The sequence below is a fragment of the Anomaloglossus baeobatrachus genome, chromosome 5 (assembly GCF_048569485.1).
Source record: "Anomaloglossus baeobatrachus isolate aAnoBae1 chromosome 5, aAnoBae1.hap1, whole genome shotgun sequence".
Taxonomy (NCBI): Eukaryota; Metazoa; Chordata; class Amphibia; order Anura; family Aromobatidae; genus Anomaloglossus; species Anomaloglossus baeobatrachus.
The window spans coordinates 585,644,197-585,666,431 of NC_134357.1; the positions used below are offsets into that span (position 1 = coordinate 585,644,197).

General features: G+C 48.2%; 1 protein-coding gene across 2 annotated transcripts in view; it reads right to left on the minus strand.

Moving 5' to 3' along the window:
- Window positions 1-7,117: 7,117 nt before the first annotated feature.
- LOC142312477 (uncharacterized) overlaps window positions 7,118-22,235 on the minus strand; it is a 97,384-nt gene continuing 82,266 nt past the window's right edge. For both annotated transcript variants that reach the window (XM_075351423.1, XM_075351421.1), the window contains exons 2-6: window positions 11,787-11,931; window positions 11,478-11,657; window positions 11,275-11,398; window positions 10,972-11,190; window positions 7,118-9,082 (exon numbers count right to left, since the gene is read on the minus strand). In XM_075351423.1, the coding sequence (XP_075207538.1) occupies window positions 8,160-9,082; window positions 10,972-11,190; window positions 11,275-11,398; window positions 11,478-11,657; window positions 11,787-11,864 (1,524 nt within the window). In that variant the 5' untranslated portion in view covers window positions 11,865-11,931 and the 3' untranslated portion in view covers window positions 7,118-8,159. The remainder of the gene's footprint in view (window positions 9,083-10,971; window positions 11,191-11,274; window positions 11,399-11,477; window positions 11,658-11,786; window positions 11,932-22,235) is intronic.

Genomic DNA, 22,235 nt, shown 5'->3' on the forward strand with positions numbered 1-22,235 from the left:
TGGATACCGGGTACACTCGCTTGAGCTGGGGGACAACCTGCCCTGACGCTCCCTCCAGTGGGGTTGTGACCGGTTACTCCACTTCGCCGGGCTCCCACTAACAGCTACCCACAAGCCGGACCCACACCGGCTGCTTCACTTGTTGAGGTATCGTCTCCTCCTTTCTTCTCCGGCGTCCCCGATCAATTCAGCTCCCACACTCTGCCCCCTTGTTGTTCACTTGCTCCTCCCGGGCCCAACTGCCACTTTCTACCCCACACACACTTTTTATCTTCCCCTGGTTTCTGCCGGCTCCTCCTCTTTCCCTGTGGCGACAGCCGTCCCACCCGGCCACTAGGGGGTGCCCTAACACAATACAATATCAGTAAAACACTTTTATTAAAACAACATTAACATTTCCGGATGAATATGTTTCTTTTGTAGGGGTCTGCCCACCCACTACACACCTCCCCTCTTAAAACCCGAGCCTCCCGGCAAGGCTCCCTCTAAAAATGACAGTTATAAAACAAGACAAACATGTTACAATAAACTGGGCACCTGTCCGTAATAGGGTACTTCAAATAAAAGACCCCAGTCCAGCGCCCGGAGGCTTAGCAGCGCTCCCGGTCTTTGGTGTGCCCGGAGGCTTGGCAGCGCTCCCGGTCTTTGGTGTGCCCGGAGGCTTAGCAGCGCTCCCGGTCTTTGGCGTGCCCGGAGGCCAACGTGGCACTCCCGGTCTTGGTCGTTCGAACAAGAGGACCACAACACTTAAACAAAACTTCTTCCTTTCGGCAACGCGGAGGAGCCCCTGGCTCAGTCCAGCCGCAGACTCCCTCCGAACTTAACACAACTTCTGCCGGTCAAACAACACCGGTCTTCGTACGAGCCAATCAGGACGCTTTATGCCGGAGGCCAGGCCCGCTTCCATTCGGCTCTTTGTGCCTGTATGTAGTCGGACAGGGACTGCCCGGGCTGTCGACGTAACCTTCGAAAAGGTTCAGGAGCAACGGCGGTCTCGGATGTCGTGACCTCTTCATTCCCCGGAGGAGGTGATGGGGTCGCTCCTCGGGGTGGCTGAGGCACGTCTAGAACAATCACCGGGTGGTTGGTTATGCTCTGGTTGACCGCCAGCACCGCCGGGGTCTCTCTTTCCGGGCCAGGAGTCGGGCCGGGCATCATCTCCGGAGCCACCGCTAAGGTACATCGGGAGTGAGAGGCTTCAGCCAGCACCGGTCTTGCCTGGGTCCGCCGCCGGCTTTGATGTTCCTCCCACTCTATCTCCTGTTGCCATTGAGCGGCTTCTCGTGGGGTCGGCATTCTGGTCACGCCGACCGCGAAGAGGCCGCGGCTTCCCGCCTCAGGTAGGAACTGGACTTTTTCGCCCAGATAGAGTGTGTGGAGGCGCTGTGGCAAACCTTCCACATCCAGATGGACCCGGTTGTAAAAGTAGTCGTCTCCGGTTGTCTCTTCCCGGATAAAGCCGTAGCCCTCTTGCTGATTAAATTTCACCACTATACCCGTGGTGAACTGTAGTGCCAGCTCTTCGCCCCGGGGACCGGCCATCATCTCCCGGGCGATGGTCTCAGCAAGCAGCCGCTCCTGGACGGGGTCTGGTACCGGGGACGGAGCCCTTGGCTAAGGTATGGGAGACGGTTGTACGGGGTCCCAGAAAAAACCCCAAGGGTCTTGTTCCAGCTTCCGGACTGTTTCTTCCTCCGGAGCCTGCACGGGGACGGATGGTGCTGCGGCCGCGGCTGCGGGCAGGGGTGTCTCCGGAACGGGATAGGAGATCCCCAGGGGCCGATTCCCCAACGGTAACTGGGTGGCATAGGTCGCCCGTACTTCGGTGGTAGTGCCTCCGGTCGCAGCGTCCCAGGTGGTCAGCCAGGTCACCTTAGCCGGACGTTCTGATCCTCCTGACGCGGCCGGGATGTCGAGAGGGGACACTTCTGTAGCTGCAGCATGTTTGGGACGCCCTCGGCCCAGGCTAGTGAGTGCCAAAGCGGTCACTATGTCCTGCTGTTGTCCGGAGGTCTCCATCTCATGAGCTTGCTACGTCTCTAGTAATGGCGGCGAGGTCAGTGGAGATACTGGAGGAAGTGGAGGCGGGCCTATTTTTCCCGCTCTTGGGCATACTCCGCCCCCAGTCTCACACATAATCTTGACCCCTCCGCGGCGGTTCTTCTTTTTCTTCCACGCACCGCCCACTTCATATGTCTTTCTTTGTGCCCTGGGACCGGCCCCTCCCCTCTTTGGGCGGAGTACTCCGAACTTCTTTTTCGGCACCGGCCAGCCCCAGGCTCTTCTTTTGGCGCCAATTCTGCGCGCGCTGTTTCTTCACAGACGACGGCCATCTTGCCGCCATCTTGTGCCCGGTCCAACGCCGCAGGCACTGTATCTTCTTCCCACCATGGGACTGGAAATCTTCTCTCATAGTCCGGATCTTGTGCCCTAGGCACCACTTGATCTCCGGCTTCTTGGGTCCCTGGCAGGGAATTCGCATCCTGCCGACTAAGCCACATGTAGTGAGTGGCCAGGGGCGCCTCCGGCCTTGTAGTCGTGGCTGTAGCTTTCAGGCTTGCCCCTGGCTCCATCACTACCTCAAGATCGGGAGAGGACTTGGTGGGGCAGAGTGTGGTGGTGCAACGATCATCCGGCGCATAAACACGCTTCAGGCAGGGTTCAATGCAAATAAACGACATGTTTTATTTTCACACCTCTTCTCCAGAAAACAAACAGTGCAGTTATGGATACCGGGTACACTCGCTTGAGCTGGGGGACAACCTGCCCTGACGCTCCCTCCAGTGGGGTTGTGACCGGTTACTCCACTTCGCCGGGCTCCCACTAACAGCTACCCACAAGCCGGACCCACACCGGCTGCTTCACTTGTTGAGGTATCGTCTCCTCCTGTCTTCTCCGGCGTCCCCGATCAATTCAGCTCCCACACTCTGCCCCCTTGTTGTTCACTCGCTCCTCCCGGGCCCAACTGCCAATTTCTACCCCACACACACTTTTTATCTTCCCCTGGTTTCTGCCGGCTCCTCCTCTTTCCCTGTGGCGACAGCCGTCCCACCCGGCCACTAGGGGGTGCCCTAACACAATACAATATCAGTAAAACACTTTTATTAAAACAACATTAACATTTCCGGATGACTATGTTTCTTTTGTAGGGGTCTGCCCACCCACTACACAGAGACAAAACCTTGTTCTTGATTCCCAACTGTTTGTTGATGGGAAGGAAGGATTTTTGTTTGACAGAGTCCAACACCACTCCGAGGAAGATCTTCCTTATAGAGGGAAGGAGATCTGACTTTTGAGGGTTTATGACCCATCCAAGTCTGCGTAGTAACCAGAGCGTTGTTTGCACATGTTGGTTAAGCAACTGGGCAGAGGGGGCCACTACCAGGAAGTCGTCGAGGTAGGGAACTATACAGATGTGCTGATTTTGTTAGAAATGCTACCACTTCCCCCATTATCTTGGTGAAAACCTGAGGTGCAGAAAAGAGACCGAACGGGAGGGTGTTGAACTGGTAGTGCTGAAGACGCCTCTTGTGACGGACCGCGAAACGAAAATATCTTTTGTGAGCATGAAAGATTGGGATGTGATAATACACATCCTTTAAATCTATTGTGGCCATGAAAAACCCCGGACCGATGAGGGGCAAGGTGGATCTGACCAACTCCATCTTGAAACGCGTGTAGATGATGTGACGATTTAATGGCCTGAGGTTGATAATTAACCGAGGTGTGCCGTTGGGTTTTTGATCCAGGAATTGATGGGAGTAATGACCATGACCCACTCTGGCTCTGGTACTAAGGAGACAACCCCTATCTTTTGGAAGTTCTGAATGCAGAGCATGAGAGTGCCTTGAGACCCCTGTGAGGGAGAGGATGTGACCCTTAGGCAGCATGGAGGATATGTGGGAAACTCGACTTTGAGACCCTCGCTGATGGTGTTTATGACCTATTGATTCGAGGATATCTCCTGCCACTGACTGAGAAATGCTAACAGCCGACCCCCTATCCTGATGGTGTCATTGCTTGTCCTGGCGATTGCTCCGATCTTCGGTCTTTTGGGACATAAAGATGTTCCTGCCCCTGCCTCCTTTCGGATAACTCCAATGGCCAGTTTTACCCTTCGCTCGGTACTGGGTAGATTGATTATTGGGGGGGACGAAAAAACTTTTTTTGTTGTTTCCCTTCTGGCAACAGCTTTTTCTTATCCGTTGCCTTCTCCAGAATTCGTCCAGAGCTGGACCGAAAACATGTTCACCTCTAAACAGAATAGAGCACAGCTTAACCTTGGAGGTTGCGTCACTGCTCCAAAGTTTAAGCCAATGGGCCCTTCTTGCTGAATTGGAAAGGACACCACTTCTTGCTGCCACGCGGACGGGCTCAGCTGACGCGTCAGCAAGAAATCTAGTTGCCTTCTGGAGAAGTGGAAGGGAAGCCAGGAGATCTTCTTTTGGGGTGTCTCGGATGAGATGTTCCTCTAGTTGGCCCAGCCACCGGGACAGGGATCTGGCCACACAGGTAGAAGCCACCCCGGTCTTATGGAGAACCGCGGAGGTCTCCCATGATTTTCTAAGGAGGCTGTCCATTTTACGGTCCATGGAATCCTTAAGTTGTAATGAATCCTCAAAAGGGATAGTTGTCTTTCTCGCCTGCACAATCACTTTAAGCACTTCCCAGCAGCAGATGGGGTCCTGTTCCCAGGGGAATCCATTTCTCAATTCTCGGGGAACGGTAAGGTGTTTCTGAAGAGCGTCCCACTTTTGAAGAACCATATCTCTGATTATCTCGTGTACAGGAAATCCCAGCTTCTTACGGGTCCGTAATCCCCTGAACATTTCTTCCTGTATTGAGCTAGTAGCTTTCTCTTCCTCAACCCCCATAGTATCCCGCACTGCTCCCAGAAGTTCATCCATATCATCATTTGAGAAAAAATATTTGGTCTCGACTCTATCTGAAAATACACCTTCATCCTCTTCTATCAACTCATCTAGCAGCGAGAAGAAAGGACCTTCTAATGAGTCTGACTCTGAGTCTCCCACAAGGGTTAGTTTTCTCTTCTTTGGCGCAGGGGTTGCAGCGGGAAGAGGCTGGGAGAGGGATGCTAGGGAGGACTGAACTTCCTGACGTACCAGGTTTTTTAATTCATCCAGAATGGAGGGTTGTTCCTCTCTAACTACCTGATCAGTACAGGGCTGACATAACTTCTTAGCATGGTCTGAAGGAAGCTTCTTATTACACATGATACACTTTTTGCTAGAGGTCTTCTCTTTCTTGGGTGCAACATTCTTATCTCCCTAAGGGGGGGAGGGAAGAGTACGTAAGTATACACCCAGGAAGAGGAGAATTCTGACAGAGCAATACGAGCCCATAACCCTGATCTTCCCCCAAATCACTGTACTCACAGAACCGGGCTCCACAGAAGCAGAGTTGTTGAGCGGTCTCCCTCCATCCTCCTGGAGAGCGCTCTCACCGTGGTCCCTTTAATGAGGTCCGGATGTATCCAGCTGTCCACAAAGTGGATGACTCCACCTCTTCTGTCGGGGTGGCAGGCTTTCAACGAAGTGAGTGCCGACAACACCACAGGGCCGTGCAGCGCGACTCTGGAACGCACGAACCCGTAAGCGTCGCCGATAAAGGGCTTCCGATGACGTCACTTCCGCGTGCCCACAGCTACCACGTGTGTGAGAAGAGGAGGTGTCGGGAGCTACGGGAGGTACCCGGCGAGTCAGCCTTCCCAGCTTTACCTCCAAGAGGCGCAGGAGGGGCAGGCAGATCCAGAATCCAGAGGAGACGGGAGCAGCAATGGAGGAGGAAGCGCGCTAGCTTCGCCCTCAGCTGCTCAGTTGGCAAGAAATACTGATGCGGCGCTCTCATCACCAGCCACGAAAGCATCGCAGGTAACCTCTTTGCGCCCCCATAGGGCACGGGAACAACACTGGAGGTGGGGAGGGGTTATTTAACCTCTTTGTGTTTCTTGTCCCTTTTAGGACGCAGAGTTAACCTCCTGTGTGCTGCCGTGGAGGGTGACTAGAGAAAATAACCACTAGGATATCAGACATATAAAATCCTTTAGTTTTTTTATTACAACAATTATCCTTTGTAAAGGGATCATTTTTATAACAATGGGCTCAATTTATGAGAAACCACTCCTGATTCATGAAGTGGTGCATGCCTTTTCATTAATCTGGAGCGTTTGATGAGTGGTATGTGCCTCCTTGTGCCATGCTAGAAATATTACTCTCATCAGGGACTAGAGTGAGATTTCTGGTATAGGGAATGCTACAGCTCATCATGAATTTAAGCAGCTGTGCTGTCCCAGCCCCGTCCCAACCAAGCTCTGCCAATTTTGGCGTGAAAATGCCAAAAGCCGCCAAAATGTGGCACAACTATGAATTAATCCAAATTTTTGTGGCTTGTCAAAGATTTTGTGTTACTTTTTTGGCTTTAAAGCTTTGATAAATGGGGACCAGAGCGTCTTAATAACTTCCACATATCTAGGATGCATAGTGCGATTCAATTCTCCCGTAACGGCTGGGGATAGAAGCTATAGTACAATACAAAGGGAAGGGGAAAAGAATGCACTAGGGAAAGGGTGAAGTGGGGACCTCTGACAATAAGCTGCAGCTCAGCCTCCCTAACCTCACCAACCCAATACAGGTTCCGAACCTTTCGCCAAGCAGGAATACCTCACCCCTTGCAAACCCTGAAATAGGCCCGAAGTAAGGATGGAGGGTAGGAGCTCTTCGTCAACACCCCTAATGCTAAGGGTGACAAAATGAAACAATACAGGGGAAACACAAATGCTACCAGCTGAGTCCAAGTACATAGCAACAATCAAACACTTATCTTAGGAGTAGCTACCACAGAAGTATATGGAACAGGAAGAGATGACTGCTGCAGATCACAGCCAGGAACAACTATAAACCACACCCAAAGCACCCCAGGGTGAGGTTTATAAAGGAAGTCAGAGGCTGGCAACTGAGAGGAAAAACTGACAGTTTCCCAGGGTCATAGAGTTCGCTGCTGCAGAAACAGAGAACTGTCAGATCACAACACGTACTTCCAATCTCTGGTATTTTCTAACACTCGCTGCCACTTGATTGTCCACCGGCCGTTACAGCTCTGTGACATCCCCCCACTATCTTTGTGCGAAATGTCTACAGCTCTGCCTCAGCTCCAGAGGTTCTGAGCAAAATCATCACATCCACACAACAGAGAAAGATAGGCATGAAGAATATATATTGTACAAGCATTTATTAACAAATCAACAAGTTTTGAAATGCAACTATATACCATGTTCCTATCTCCAATATGGGGATGCGCTTTTTAGTAAATAAAGCAAACCTTTCACAATTGTTCCTAAAGGCTCTCGAAATACCCAACTTACTAGCAAAATAGAGCCCGAATTTCCATTTTGTGGGATCTCAGTATGCAGAGCGGGATCCCAAAAATCTCTGCAGCTGCTCTAAGCACGAGACATTGCTCTCTCAACTAATCCAGCGCGGTTACATACTTTTATAAGATTTTACTGAACTACTTAAGAAGGATCATGCAGCGCTGGGGTCGTAGTGCTCACTCTTTCATGGTGAGAGTGATCTCTGAGGGTTGTGGGATCACACAACCTGGAAGTTCCTTTAGGGACTCTTCCAAAAGTTTTGGTACTGGGTTATATTTAGAAAATTCACTAATCTGTGCTCTCCACTGCTTTAGTAATAAAAAAGGTAGCCACAGATTTGTCATAGGCACTATTTAAGGGGAACATCAATCCACAATGCGCTTGAGATTGGGGGATATTACCCCCGTAACAGTGTCAGAAGCAGATTCCAAAACAGTGCTTCATGACTACATTTTTTTGCTTCAATCTTTTTTCCTATTTTCCTCCTTCAAAACCTTGGTGTGTCTTATAGTCTGAAAAATAGGATAAGTTTAAAAAGAAAAAAAATGGTTCTTTCCCTCACCAATTCTTACTTGAGAAATTGTAGCTGATTTTTGGATAAAGCACTTTAAATTATAGTACATCATGATGGTTTCTTCTTTGTGACAACAGGATCTGACTAATGATAAAAAAACGTTTGGCAAATTACGAATGCAAGAATGGCTGCTCCGCTCTGTGCTTCTTCTTATGGTCGACAAGACTTGATTTACCTGTTAAATATTTGAAATATTCACAACATGAAAAAGGTTCCTTCCTTGTGCAGCTTCTTCAGATGTTTAATGAGATCTGATTTCTGAGAGTAACATTTTCCACATTCAGAACATAAAAATGGTTTATCCCCTGTGTGAAGTTTTCCATGATCAACAAGATTTGATTTCCTAGTAAAACATTTGCCACATTCCAGGCATGAAAATGGCTTCTCCCCTGTGTGAGATCTTTGATGACTAACAAGTTCTGATTTCCAATTAAAACACTTCCCACACTCTGAACATGAAAATGGCTTCTCCCCTGTGTTATTTTTCTGATGTCTAACAAGATGTGATTTCCGAATAAAACACTTCCCACACTCTGAACATGAAAATGGCTTCTCCCCTGTGTGAATTTTCTGATGTATAACAAGGTCTGATTTCTGAATAAAACATTTTCCACACTCTGAACATGAAAATGGCTTTTCCCCTGTGTGAGATCTTTGATGCACAACAAATTTTGATTTTCGAATAAAACATTTTCCACACTCTGAACATGAAAATGGCTTCTCCCCTGTGTGAGATCTCTGATGCAAAACAAGATCTGATTTCCGAATAAAACATTTCTCACACTCTGAACATGAAAATGGATTCTCCCCAGAGTGATTTTTTTGATGATTAGCAAGGGTTATTTTTCGAGTAAAATATTTTCCACATTCTGGACAACAAAATGGCTTTTCCTTTGTAGGAGCCGTTTCATGTTCAACATCCCTTCTGTAACTTTTATTTTGCTTACAATTCTGTGATAAATCGGAATTTTGGACTTGCTTGAAAAGATCAGATGATAGAGCTTTCTGAGGAAGGACTGGAGGTATATCTGGGACAAAAGCATGCTCTTCATATGTATCATCTTTTACAAATTCTGAAGATATTAGAGGTCCATCTGAACTCCCAATACAGTCATCTGCTAAAAATAAATACAATGTTATTATTTTATAACGATATTATCTTGAATGTACATTTATTTTTTTTAAATGATAACATCAGCAATTAAATTAGGAAAAAATGTATTCTGAATTTTTTGTCTAATTTCAACATCTAAGAGTAAAGAGTGTTTTACACGCTGCAACATCGCTAGCGATAGCATCCATCCACGTCGCTGTTTCGTCATGGGAGTGATCGCTGCAGTAGCGAACAATCTCGCTACGGCAGCGTCACATGCACATACCTGCTTAGCGACGTCGCTGGAGACACCGAACAATCTCTCCTTTAAGGGGGCGGTGAGTTCGGCGTCACAGCGGCATCACTAAGCAGCCACACAATAGCAGAGGGGCGGAGATGAACGGCCGGAACATGCCGCCCACCTCCTTCCTTCCTCATTGCCGGTGGACGCAGGTAAGGAGAAGTTCGTCGTTCCTGCGATGTCACACATAGCGATGTATGATGCCGCAGGAACGACGAACAACCAGCGGCATGCACCACCAACGATATTATGAAAACGAGCGACGTGCCAACGGTCAAAGAATTTGCATGTTTTTGCAATAGTTGATCATCGCTCCTTTTAGTCACACACAACGATATCACGAACGGCGCCGGATGAGCGTCACGAACACCGTGACCCCGACGATATATCGTTAGCTATATCGTTGTGTGTAAAGTACCCTTTACATCTTCGTTAGCTCGGATCTCCCATTCCTAGCACTGTTTCTCTGGAATGTGCTACAGTAAATAATCTGATTGATTTTCACAATATGACTGCAGGATAATGAGGGATAGGGGGCTCCTATACTGTCCCTCACGCTAGGGGACCCTAAGCTATGCTATTTCTAACCTCTGGATTACCCATGAAGATGGAGATGCCAGAGTCATGTGCCTTACTATTCTCCTGACCAGATCTAATCTGTTATCCACCCGGGGAAGGAAGGGACAGGAATATGATGAAAACACATATTAAGACAGGCGGAAAACACAGATTAAGACAGACGGGACACATTGAAAACTCACAGAAATAAACAGTGTGAGACTAAGGAAAAAATCAAGAGCAGGAAGGCAGGAACAAAAATACAACAAGGGTTAACATCACAACAGCTCACAGCAGTAATGCTTAACAACCACCTGTAAGTCTGGATCACAACACCTCACCAGACTAGTATAGGTAAATTATAGCAGGCATTAATGAAATAGTCCAGCCAGCATATACAGAAGGGGAGCGAACGATACTTTCTACTTTAGAGCATGTGGTCAAAGACATTATCAAAAAGGTCCTTAAGCAGTCCGATAATAGGCATATAAACAGTGGGGCCGCTAGGAGAATGGAGGCCCTGTGAAATTGCTCAGTTTACACTTTCTTTCCCCTAATGCCAGTCCTGCATGCCCGCCTGTCTTCTGGTCAGTTCATTTAGACTACTGTAATTAATAGACCTTTGGTTACATCATGTCACATGTCTTTGCAGTCATCAAAGGTCCTTAAACAATCGACCTTAGCATACAACTGATGGGGACCCTAAGAGAGTGGGGTTCCTGAGAAATTGCACAGTTTGACTCTTCCCAACGCTGGCCCTGACTGTAACTAGGGCTTATTTTTGGAGGAGGGCTTATATTTCAAGCCTTCTCCAACAATCCGATAAAATTATGCTAGGTCTTATTTTCAGTGTAGGTCGTCTTTTCAAGTAAACAGGGTATTCATGAACCCTCTGCAGGTCTTTCAATTGCCATCATAATAACATAGAGAAGGCACTAGAAACAAACAGCAGGAGAAGCAGAAGCAAAGAAAATACAGCTGAAAAAACAGAGCAGAAAGTCTAAAAATGTAAACACAAAATTAGTGCAAAAAGTACATGAGTAGAAATCTCTTACTGGATAGAACTGGAGGAAACACATCCTGAGGAACATTGGGATCTTCTTGTTTACAGTCCTGTGGGAGAAGAGGACGGGGACATCTCTCTGGTGTTGAACTCTTACTGGATAAACCTGGAGGAAACACATCCTGAGGAACATCGGGGTCTTCTTGTTTACAGTCCTGTGGGAGAAGAGGACGGGGACATCTCTCTGGTGTTGTCCTCTTACTGGATAGAACTGGAGGAGACACATACAGGGACTGAATTCATTCCTTACATACAGATAATTATAGCCTGGTGTATATTTGGTCCTGTCTATTACCTGGTGATGTGAGGGGCTGGGGAACCTCCATCATGGCGTCCTTGTACAGATCTTTGTGTCCTTCTAAATACTCCCACTCCTCCATGGAGAAATAGACGGTGACATCCTGACACCTTATAGGAACCTGACATACAATGATACTGTCACCCCCGATCCCTTCATAGCGTTACTGTATAATGTCCCAGAATTCCCAGCATTGTCACCTCTCCAGTCAGCAGCTCAATCATCTTGTAGGTGAGTTCTAGGATCTTCTGGTCATTCATGTCCTCATGTATCGGGGGGTGAGGTGGAGGCCCCATGATTGGGCTCAGGGGTCTTCCCCATCCCTCAGACACAGGGGCCTGACAGCGCTCACTAGAGGTCTTCTTCACTACTGTGTAATCCTGGTTATGGAGAGACACAGTAATAAATCTCACTCCAGACATTTCCAGAGTCCTCACCTCTCCAGTTCTGTCCATCTGTTATTCCCATAGATAAGAATGATGTAATGTGACGTCATCAGAATCTCTCACCTCTCCAGTAAGCCGGAAGAGGATCTCTAGGGTGAGGTGGAATATCCTCTCCGCCATCTTCTCCCTGTCTGTGTCCATCCTTGATGGGTCAAGTAGAACAATTATATAGAAGATCTCCACTGAGAGGATCCGATATTGTAGGGATCTGAATGAGAAGATAAGCCGGTGTAAGCACATATAAAATACAATTACTACAGTTGTGATATCGGTATGAAGCAATAATGCGAGCACTTCACACATCTAGAGGTCACAGAGAGGATTCCTATGTGTGATGAGCTTCTGTCATGACGTAACATAATCACAGTAACATAATAATCAGGGCGGCACGGTGGCTCAGTGGTTAGCACTGCAGTCTTGCAGAACTGGGGTCCTGGGTTCAAATCCCACCAAGGACACTATCTGCAAGGAGTTTGTATGTTCTCCCCGTGTTTACGTGGGTTTCCTCCGGTTTCCTCCCACACTCCAAAGACATACAGATAGGGACTCTAGATTGTGAGCCCCAATGGGGAGTGTTGCCCTTGTATGTAAAGTGCTGTGGAATTAATAGCGCTATATAAATGAATATTATATTATTATTTTTATAATTTTAGGGCTATCGAGATAAGGGATAGGGGGCAATTTACTTATATTTCTCTCTAGCTATAGTACCCGGAATTACCCAGGATAGTAACTAAATCTCTCTCCAACTCTACCTGGATGGGAGATTATTATATATATATATATATATATATATATATATATATATATATATATATATATATATATATATATATATATATATATATATATATATATATATATATATATCACATACACATATATATATCACATACACAGACACACACACACACACACACACACACACACACACAAACACATACACACAGAGAGTGGAAAATACCTTGAAAATTAAAATTACTTACTGGTAATATTTTTTACCAGAGCCCATGACAGCACCGCCAGAGACAGAGGTCCACCCATCTTAGGCATGAAACCCAGTGAAATAAAAGGGCAGTACCTCTCCCCCGCAGCAGTTAGGTTACAGAGCAAGAGAGGAATACCAGGAAACAATATTAATATAAACCTCCACCAACACATAACAAACTAAGATGTAGCACCTCGACCCTACACAACCAAAACTAAGCAGAGGGTGAGGCAATGGTGCTGTCATGGGCGCTGGAAATAAAACCTTACCGGTAAGGGTACTTTCACACTTGCGTTATTTTCCTTCCGTTACAATCCGCCCTTTTGGGAAACAGCGGAATCCGTTAACGGATTCCGCTGTTTCCCATAGACTTGTATGGTTGACTGATTGTACCAAAAGGAGCTGCGTTGCTTCCGCTGGGCGACGCTCCGTTGCTTCTGCCCAGCGGGAGGAACGCAGCATGTAACGTTATTTTGAGCAGCGGAATCCTCTGGATTTCACTGCGCATGCTCTTTTTTTTTTTTTTTTTTAAATCAAACTTTATTTTGGCTCGCGGTGGCCGAACGTTCAGCTGAGCGCCCGGCCGTCGGCAAGCGACAGCGCTCAGCTGAATGACCGGCCACCAGCATGCCCGGCCGCCGGCAAGTCACAGCGCTCAGCTGAGCGCCCGCCCGCCGGCATGCCCGGGCGCCGGCAAGTGACAGCGATCAGCTGATCACCCGGCGGCCGGTTGCAGGGAGCGATCAGCTGATCACCCGGCGGCCGGCTGCAGGGAGCGATCAGCTGATCACCCGGCGGCCGGCTGCAGGGAGCGATCAGCTGATCACCCGGCGGCCGGCTGCAGGGAGCGATCAGCTGATCACCCGGCGGCCGGCTGCAGGGAGCGATCAGCTGATCACCCGGCGGCCGGCTGCAGGGAGCGATCAGCTGATCACCCGGCGGCCGGCTGCAGGGAGCGATCAGCTGATCACCCGGCGGCCGGCTGCAGGGAGCGATCAGCTGATCACCCGGCGGCCGGGAGCGATCAGCTGATCACCCGGCGGCCGGGAGCGATCAGCTGATCACCCGGCAGCCGGCTGCAGGGAGCGATCAGCTGATCACCCGGCAGCCGGGAGCGATCAGCTGATCACCCGGCGGGCGGGAGCGATCAGCTGATCACCCGGCGGCCGGCTACTGGGAGCAATCAGCTGATCACCCAGCGGCCGGCTGCAGGGAACGATCAGCTGATCGTTCACTATAGTCTGCCGCTGGTAAAACCGGGAAAAAAAAAAAAAAAAAAAATCAAAACGAATTGCGTTGTTTTGCAGCATCCGTTGCATCCGTTGTGTCACTATATGCAACACATCCGTTGCATCCGTTACACAACGCAATGCAACGGATACCGTTCAACGCAAGTGTGAAAGTAGCCTTAGTAATTTTCATTTTTCTCTTCCACCATGACAGCACCACTAGAGAGATTTTGATAGATTCAAGCACCTTCCGGAGGGAATCACCACTTGTAGAACCCTTCTACCAAACATTAAATCCACCATGGAAGAAAAATCCAATCTATAGTGATTAAAAAAGATGCAAGGGGAAGACCAAGTTGCAGCCTTACAAAATTGGTCAATAGGTACCTCCATCTTTTCAGCCCAGGAAGTCAACACCGCTCTGGTGCTGTGAGCTGTCATGCCTTTGGGACTTGGAATGTTCTGGGCTACATAGGCTACACTAATTACTTTCTTGACCCATCTTGCTAAAGTACTTTTAGAGGCTGCCAGGCCTTTCCTAGCCCCCTATAAACAAATAAACAATGCTCGACTCCTCCTCCACGCTGTAGTAGTCTCTAAGTACTGAATCAGTGCATCTCTAACATCCAGGGTATGCAGCATTTCCTCTTTCTGATTCTTGGGGAGGCACAAAAAGAAGGCAGAATTATCTCCTGGGATATATGGAAGGATTTGGCTACCTTGGGTAAATACGCAGGGTCTGTTCAGGTTCTGATCCTATCCTCTGAAATGTGGGTGTATGGAAGATTGGAAGATAGGGCCTGTAGGTTGCTCACTCTCTTGGCTGAGGTCACCGCTACTAGAAAGATAGGGTTAAGGCTATGTGCGCACTAGGCGTTTTTGCCGCGTTTTTAGCGGCGTTTTTTACCGCGTTTTTGTGCTGAAAACGCAGTGACATTGCTTCCCCAGCAATGTCAATGGGTTTTCATAAGTGCTGTCCCCACACAGCGTTTTTTTTTAGCTGCGTTTTTGTGGTGACCACAAAAACGCAGCATGTCAATTATTTCTGCGTTTTTCACTGCGTTTTTCACTCATTGAATTCAATGAGATGTTAAAAACGCAATGAAAAACGCATATAGCCGCGTTTCTATGACTAAAAACGCAGCTATACACGCAAGGGGTGGGCACTACAGTGACGTGTACAGGAAGAGGATTCCTTCTGTTGGTAAACACAGAAGCAGGAATCCTCCCGGTACCGTCACCGCTGCCTCCACCTCCCGTCCGGTGCCATGTCAGCTCTGTGCGGCGCCATGTCTGGGCGGGAGGTGGAGGCAGCGGCGAAAAACAAAGTGAACAGTAGAAAAATAAAAAAATGTCATATATACTCACCTGTCTGCAGTGTCCGGTGCAATGCCCGCTCCCATCTCCTCCCGGTACCGCCGCTCTGGCTGTGTGCAGTCTCCCCGGCCGGCAGGACCTTGCTTGCAGGACCTGGCGAGGGATCACCTGATGCAGTCACCTGACGCATCAGCTGATCGCAGTCTCGCCGGCTTCTTCGCGCCCGGCCAGCTATCAGCTGATCCTGCCGTCAGGGGACTTCATCAGCTGATTACCGGCAGCTCTTGCAGCGATCGTATAGGATCAGACTCCTGTCCAATCGATCGCTCCAGGAGCTGCCGGTAATCAGCACATAAGTGAGTATGTATTTTTTTTTTTTTTTTTTCTACTGATGCATCAGCTGATTGTATAACCGGCTTTTATACAATCAGCTGATGTGTGATGGGATTCAGGCACTTGATCCTGACACATCATCTGATCACTTTGCCTTCCAGCAAACCGATCAGATGATATTGGATCCGGATTGGACGGCGCGGGACCCTGACCCAGGATTACTGCGGAGGGGGGTTCTTTATTTCAATAAAGATGGAGTCACTAATTGTGTTGTGTTTTATTTCTAATAAAAATATTTTTCTGTGTGTTGTGTTTTTTTTTTTATCATTACTAGAAATTCATGGTGGCCATGTCTAATATTGGCGTGACACCATGAATTTCGGGCTTAGGGCTAGCTGATAATATACAGCTATCCCTAACTCCATTATTACCTAGCTAGCCACCCGGCATCAGGGCAGCTGGAAGAGTTGGATACAGCGCCAGAAGATGGCGCTTCTATGAAAGCGCCATTTTCTGGGGTGGCTGCGGACTGCAATTCGCAGTGGGGGTGCCCAGAAAGCATGGGCACCCTGCACTGTGGATTCCAATCCCCAGCTGCCTAGTTGTACCCGGCTGGACTCAAAAATTAGGCGAAGCCCACGTCATTTTTTTTTTTTAATTATTTCATGAAATAATTAAAAAAAAAGGGCTTCTCTATATTTTTGGTTCCCAGCCGGGTACAAATAGGCAGCTGGGGGTTGGGGGCAGCCCGTACCTGCCTGCTGTACCCGGCTAGCATACAAAAATATGGCGAAGCCCATGTCATTTTTTTTTCTTTTTGGGCAAAAAACTGCATACAGTCCTGGATGGAGGATGCTGAGCCTTGGAGTTCTGCAGCTGCTGCCTGCTCTCCTGCATACACTAGTGAATGGAGGATGCTGAGACTTGTAGTTCTGCAGCTGCTGTCTGCTCTCCTGCATACAATGAACATTTTGAAGAAGGAAATGACATCAGACCTTTTTTTTTTTTTTTTTTTTCATCAACAATCTTTAATGGCATTGTGCACTGATTAAAAACGCAGTGAGCAAAACCGCAGCAAAAAACGCACCAAATCGCGGCAAAAACGCATGCGTTTTTGCCGCGTTTTTTTAGCCGCGGGTGCGTTTTTTAGACAAAAACGCACATAAAAACGCAGCGTGAAAAAAACGCCTAGTGCGCACATAGCCTTAGTCTGAGGAGCTTTATAAGGGCTTGAGCTAGGGGTTCGCAATCCAGCAATACGTTTAAATCCCAAGGATGAATTTTTTGGGAAGGGAGCAGGACTGCTCTCTGACAAGACTTTAAAAACCTCCTGACCCAACTATGCCATGCTAAATCATAGTTGAATAGGGCTCTCAAGGCTGAAACCTGAACCTTTCTGTAAAAACTCAAGGATGGAACCCAAAGGAACTTTCCCCACAGGTTGCTCTTTCGAGGAAGAGAGGAACTTCCTCCAGCTCCTGCCATAGCTCTTAGTGGTAACTGGCTTCCTGCTCTGCAAAAGAGTAGAGACCAGATTTCCGGAGAATCCGCGGCTCAGTAACAGGCCTCTCTCAAATTCCAGTCTGTCAAATGTAGGCCTGGAACCTAAAGCCGGTTTTACACACTCCAATTTCGCTACAGCGATCTCGTTGGGGTCACGGATTTTGTGACGCACATCCGGCCGCTGTAGCGATGTCGTAGCGTGTGACTCCTAGGAGTGATTTTGGATCGTTACAAAAACGTCCAAAATCGCTCCTCGTTGACATGGGGGTCCGCTGCCAGTTATCGCTGCTGTCGCAGGGGCAAAATTGTTCCTCGTTCCTGCGGCAGTGCACATCGCTACGTGTGACGCCACAGGAACGAGGATCATCTCCTTACCTGCCTCCGGCCACAATGCAGAAGGAAGGAGGTGAGCGGGATGTTACGTCCCGCTCATCTCCGCCCCTCCGCTTTCATTGGGCGGCCGCTTAGTGACGTCGCTGTGACGCCGAACGGACCGCCCCCTTAGAAAGGAGGCGGTACGCCGGTCACAGCGACGTTGCTATGCAGGTAAGTATGTGTGACGGGGGTGCCGGATTTTGTGCGTGAAGGGCAGTGATATGCCCGTTTCGCACAAACGATGGGGGTGGGTCGCATGCTAGCAATATCGGGCGGGATATCGCAGCATGTAAAGCCACCCTAAGGGTGAAAATCCGGGCCCTGAGAGAGAAAGTTCAGGATCTCCGGAAGAATCCATGGTTCTGAAAGAGACATTTTTCTTAGCCAGAAAAACCAAGGCCTCCTGGGCCAGAAGGAGGTGATCAAAATTACCATTGCTTGATCCTCCCAGATTTTCCTGAGAACCACTGGAATCAGCACGAGTGGAAAAAGATATAAAGCAGGTCCAAGACGCAATGAATCTGGAAGACATCTACCGCCGAAGGATCCTCACGGGGATTCAGGGAACAGAACTGGTCTACTTTTTTGTTGGCTCATCTGACAAATAGTAGAACTTTGGGCGTCCCCGATGGTAGACCTATCTCCCAAGTTCAGGGATCACTCCCCCTGTCGCAACAGATTCCGGCTCAAAAAATCTGCAGTTACATTTGAAGGCCTATTATGTGCAGAGCTGAAAGCGAAATAGAATAACTCTGCTAAGGATAAAAATTCCTGAGCTGCGTTCATTAGGGCGAGAGACCGAGTGCCCACCTGGTAGTTCAGATAAGACACTGACACCCTGTTGTCTGACATAAAGCAGACATGGTGGCCCTGTAAGAGAGAAAGAAATGTCTTTAAGGCCCTTCCCACAGTCAATAATTCCTTTATATTGTCAGAAACCTGACTCTCCTGAAAGCTCTACTTCCCCTGGGCTACTGTCCTCTTAGATGGGCCCCCCAGCCAAATGCACTCGAGTCTGTAGTAATGATGTCTGAGACCTGAACTACTCAAGGGACCACTGCTGACAGGTTTTTGGTATTTAACCACCACTGCAGAGGGTCTAAGACCCTTTCTTCTGAGAACCCCCCTAACCAATTTTTATTTATTTTTTTAGCTCTTAGCACCTCCTACTGCAGGGGACGAGAGTAGATAGATCTGTGCCCATAACACTGTGGGGGTGCAGGATATCAGGGATCCAAGTAAACACATGACTCTCCTGAGGGTCGTAATTGGCTCTCTTATCCTGGAGGACACCAAGGTCTGGATGTTGAGGATCTTTTCTGTAGGCAAGTGGCATAACCGAGACTGGGAAGCCAGAATCAGTCCTAAAAAAGGCTATACTTTTAATAGTTGCCACCTTGATTTTTTAGATTTAATAGCCACCCCAGGTCTGCCAGGATCTTGGTTACTAACTGGATTTGGGCACTGCAATGTTCTTCTGAGTGTCCTACTATCGAAAAATCATCCACGTAAGGTATAATAGTCTCTGCCACCACTTTGGTGAATACTCTTGGGGCAATGGCTAAATCAAAGGGTAGAGCCCTGAATTAAAAATTACCTAACTCTCCTTGCCAAGGGAGGGCTACTCTCAGGAACTTCTGATGAGATTGAAGAATAGAGACATGGTAATGCACGTCCTTAAGGTCTAATACCCCCATGTAGAAATTTAGGAAAAGCATCTTTATTGCTGATGTTATTGACTCCATCTTGAAAAGATGGTGCACTAAGTGTTTGTTTAGCCCCCGCAGATTGATTATTGTCCTGTAGGAACCGTCTGGTTATGGAACAAGGAAGAGGCGGGAGTAGTATCCCCTGCGCTACTCTTCCTTAAGGACTTCCACCAGGACTCATTTGTGGAGATCTAATATCTCGTCTCTCCTCCAACTTTCTGAGCGATGCTATTATTAATGACCCCTTGGGGGTTGAATTAAATTGTAACCTGAACCCTTGCCTTATTACTCCCTTAAGCCAGTCGCTGGAAGTCATCTTTTCCAAGGCATGGAAAAAGTAGTCTCCTACTACCTTTGTCCCACCTGGGTCATGATGTCACTGGGTTGATTTCTTGCTTTTCGTGGAAGGACTGCCAAACAAAGCCTGGGTGCCTCTTCCTACAATCTTTCCAGGAATCCTGCCCTCTGAGGGGCTTCCTCCTGGGGTATTTTCATTTCCAAAAGGAATGACACCTAAATTGAGTTGAGGAGAAACTGGGGAAATTTTTTTTTATTATCTCCAGCCTTATCCAAAATTTCATCCAAGGCTTTCCCAAACAAGAAGTCTCTTCTGCAGGGGATGGAATAAAGTTTATATTGAGACTGGTCATCTCCCGGGTACCTTTTAAGCCTCTCCTGGTGGAATTGCTCCTCCACTACCTGTTTGACCTTATCATTAATTGGGACGGAGCATCTCTTCCTCTGTTTCAGACCTCCAAACACAAGGTCCTTCAGGGATTCAGGATCCTTAATGTCCATCAGCCCCATAGGGAATCTAACCGCCTTAACTACCCGGCTAACTTTTTGGGAAGCAAGGTCTTCCACCTGGGCACTCTTCTGAAGAAGATGACGAGGAAGGTGAAGAAACAGTAGAACCTGAGTCTAACTCTGACTCCGATGATTCCTCTGAGTCTCAGTCCTGGGACACAACTCTCTTCAACCTCTTGGGTTGCGAGACGGAGCTTTAAAGGACTCCTTTACCTCAGCCTTGATTATACCTCTGAGATTAGAGGTGAGGTCTGGGGTATCCTCTCTAATAGTTTCCAGAATGCAATTCCTGCATAATTCTGTGTCCCAGACGGTAATGAGGTGTTACACAGAATTCATTTTCTAATTTTAGTTTTGATCGACCTCTTCCGGGCTATTTCCTATGGGACATGGGAAGACAAAAAATAAGCGGGAACCCCAGTTAGCCGGATGAACCGAAGTCTACTTACCACTCTGCAGTAAAAAGGGAGGTACTAGATCGGGAGTCTGCACCAGGTCACCGGAATCCACCGTCCGCAAATCTTTGTACTTCTGGCTGGCACTGCTGCTGGAGCGCATTTGCTTCTGCTGCAGCTGGTCCTCCATTGCTGGAGGAAGGCATAAGCGCCTCTTACCCCAGCTGCAGATCCTTTTATCCTTATGGCCTCCTCTGGATGTTTCTTCATGGGCGCTGCCATGTTCCGGACTCCGCACATGTGCAGATGCACAAACCGGTTACCTGTTACCATTATACGGCCATGACTGCTGACGCCAGCACAAACTCCTGGAACTTCCTCCAGCATGATTGAACCGCCAGCCTTCTGAGGGCTGTATGGCGGGTGCTCAGTCCTGGACAGCATCTTGAAAGAATCCTCCTGCACCCCTGGATCTTCGTCCAGCGAGTTTGAACCACTGGCTGCACCTGTAGGTCGCCCAGCGTTTACGCAGACCCAGACAACGCCTGGGCAGAGGATTCTCCTGGACCCTTCCATGTTCGCGCTCACTACCGCAGGGGACCACGGCCCTGGGGGGACGCTTCCGAGGTTTAGCTCCAACACCACAGCAGGTAAGCTGTTCTGCCAATATCGCTTCAACCCCTGGATACCGCCATCTTCACCGCTGCTTATACAGATGGACTCTGGGTCTCCCATCTTGGGACAGGAAACCAAACTGATTTGGAGGAGAGGTACTGCCCTTTTATTTCTGTGGGTTTTTTTTCCTAAGATTGGTGGACCTCTGTGAGGGACGCCAGGCTAAGCAACAAACCAAAGGGCTTTATCGGAACCACAAAGATAAAGCACCAAACATAAATATAAATCCTTAAAGTTTGCAAGGAGTCCACAACAAAACAAAAGATCCAGGGGCGCCTCTCGGTATTCCAACGCCAGGGAAATTATGGCAATGGTCCTTATAGGAGATCCTTGAGTCCAACAGGGTGAACAACAAAACACAATCCCACGTAGCCACTGATCTCCAATCTGTGACAGTCCATATACAGGCTCTAGGATCCAGCCTCAGCTATAGATCCTAGTCCTTCTCCAGCCGAGATCCAACTAAATGAACTAACATGGGTCTCATTGTTCATCTCTCCTGGGATCAGCCCCTAAGGTGGGCCCAACTCCGCCTGGACATTTGATACATGAATGGACTTTAGACTGCTGGCTCTGTTCTGTTTACCAAGTTGTGGATTGGAGAAGTCCCATGCTGAGAAGAACAAACAATCCCCACCAGTAGTACATACAGGACAGTCAAGGAGAGACAGACTATTACACCATGAGCACAGGCGGGGGAGGGACACACTGTTACAACCTCTCTCTCTGGTGGTGCTGTCATGGGGAAAAGGAAAATTCTTCTTACAGAGATACTCCTTAGTTGCCCTCACTGTGTGTGTTGCATCAATATCATGCTGCCAGACCCAGCCATGAAACATTTTCAATGTTCGTACTGAGGGAAGGAGGTTGTTAGACAATATCTTGTGATACATGACCCCATCAATCCTGCATTCAATACGGTGCAGTTGTCCTGTACCCTTTGCAGAAAAGCACCCCCTAATTCTCATGTTTCCATCCCCATGCTTCATGGTTGTATGTTCTTGTCATATCCTCCTCTACTCTGTATAGAGGATGTCTCGCCCATTATGTAAATCGTCATTTTTTAAGCACATATTGTGAAAATAAAACTTGGAAATCTTAAACCTGCTGGGAAAATCCTTTACTCCGGAGCACTGGACACAATCCCGTTTTACTTCATGCTTCATGGTTGGGACAATGTT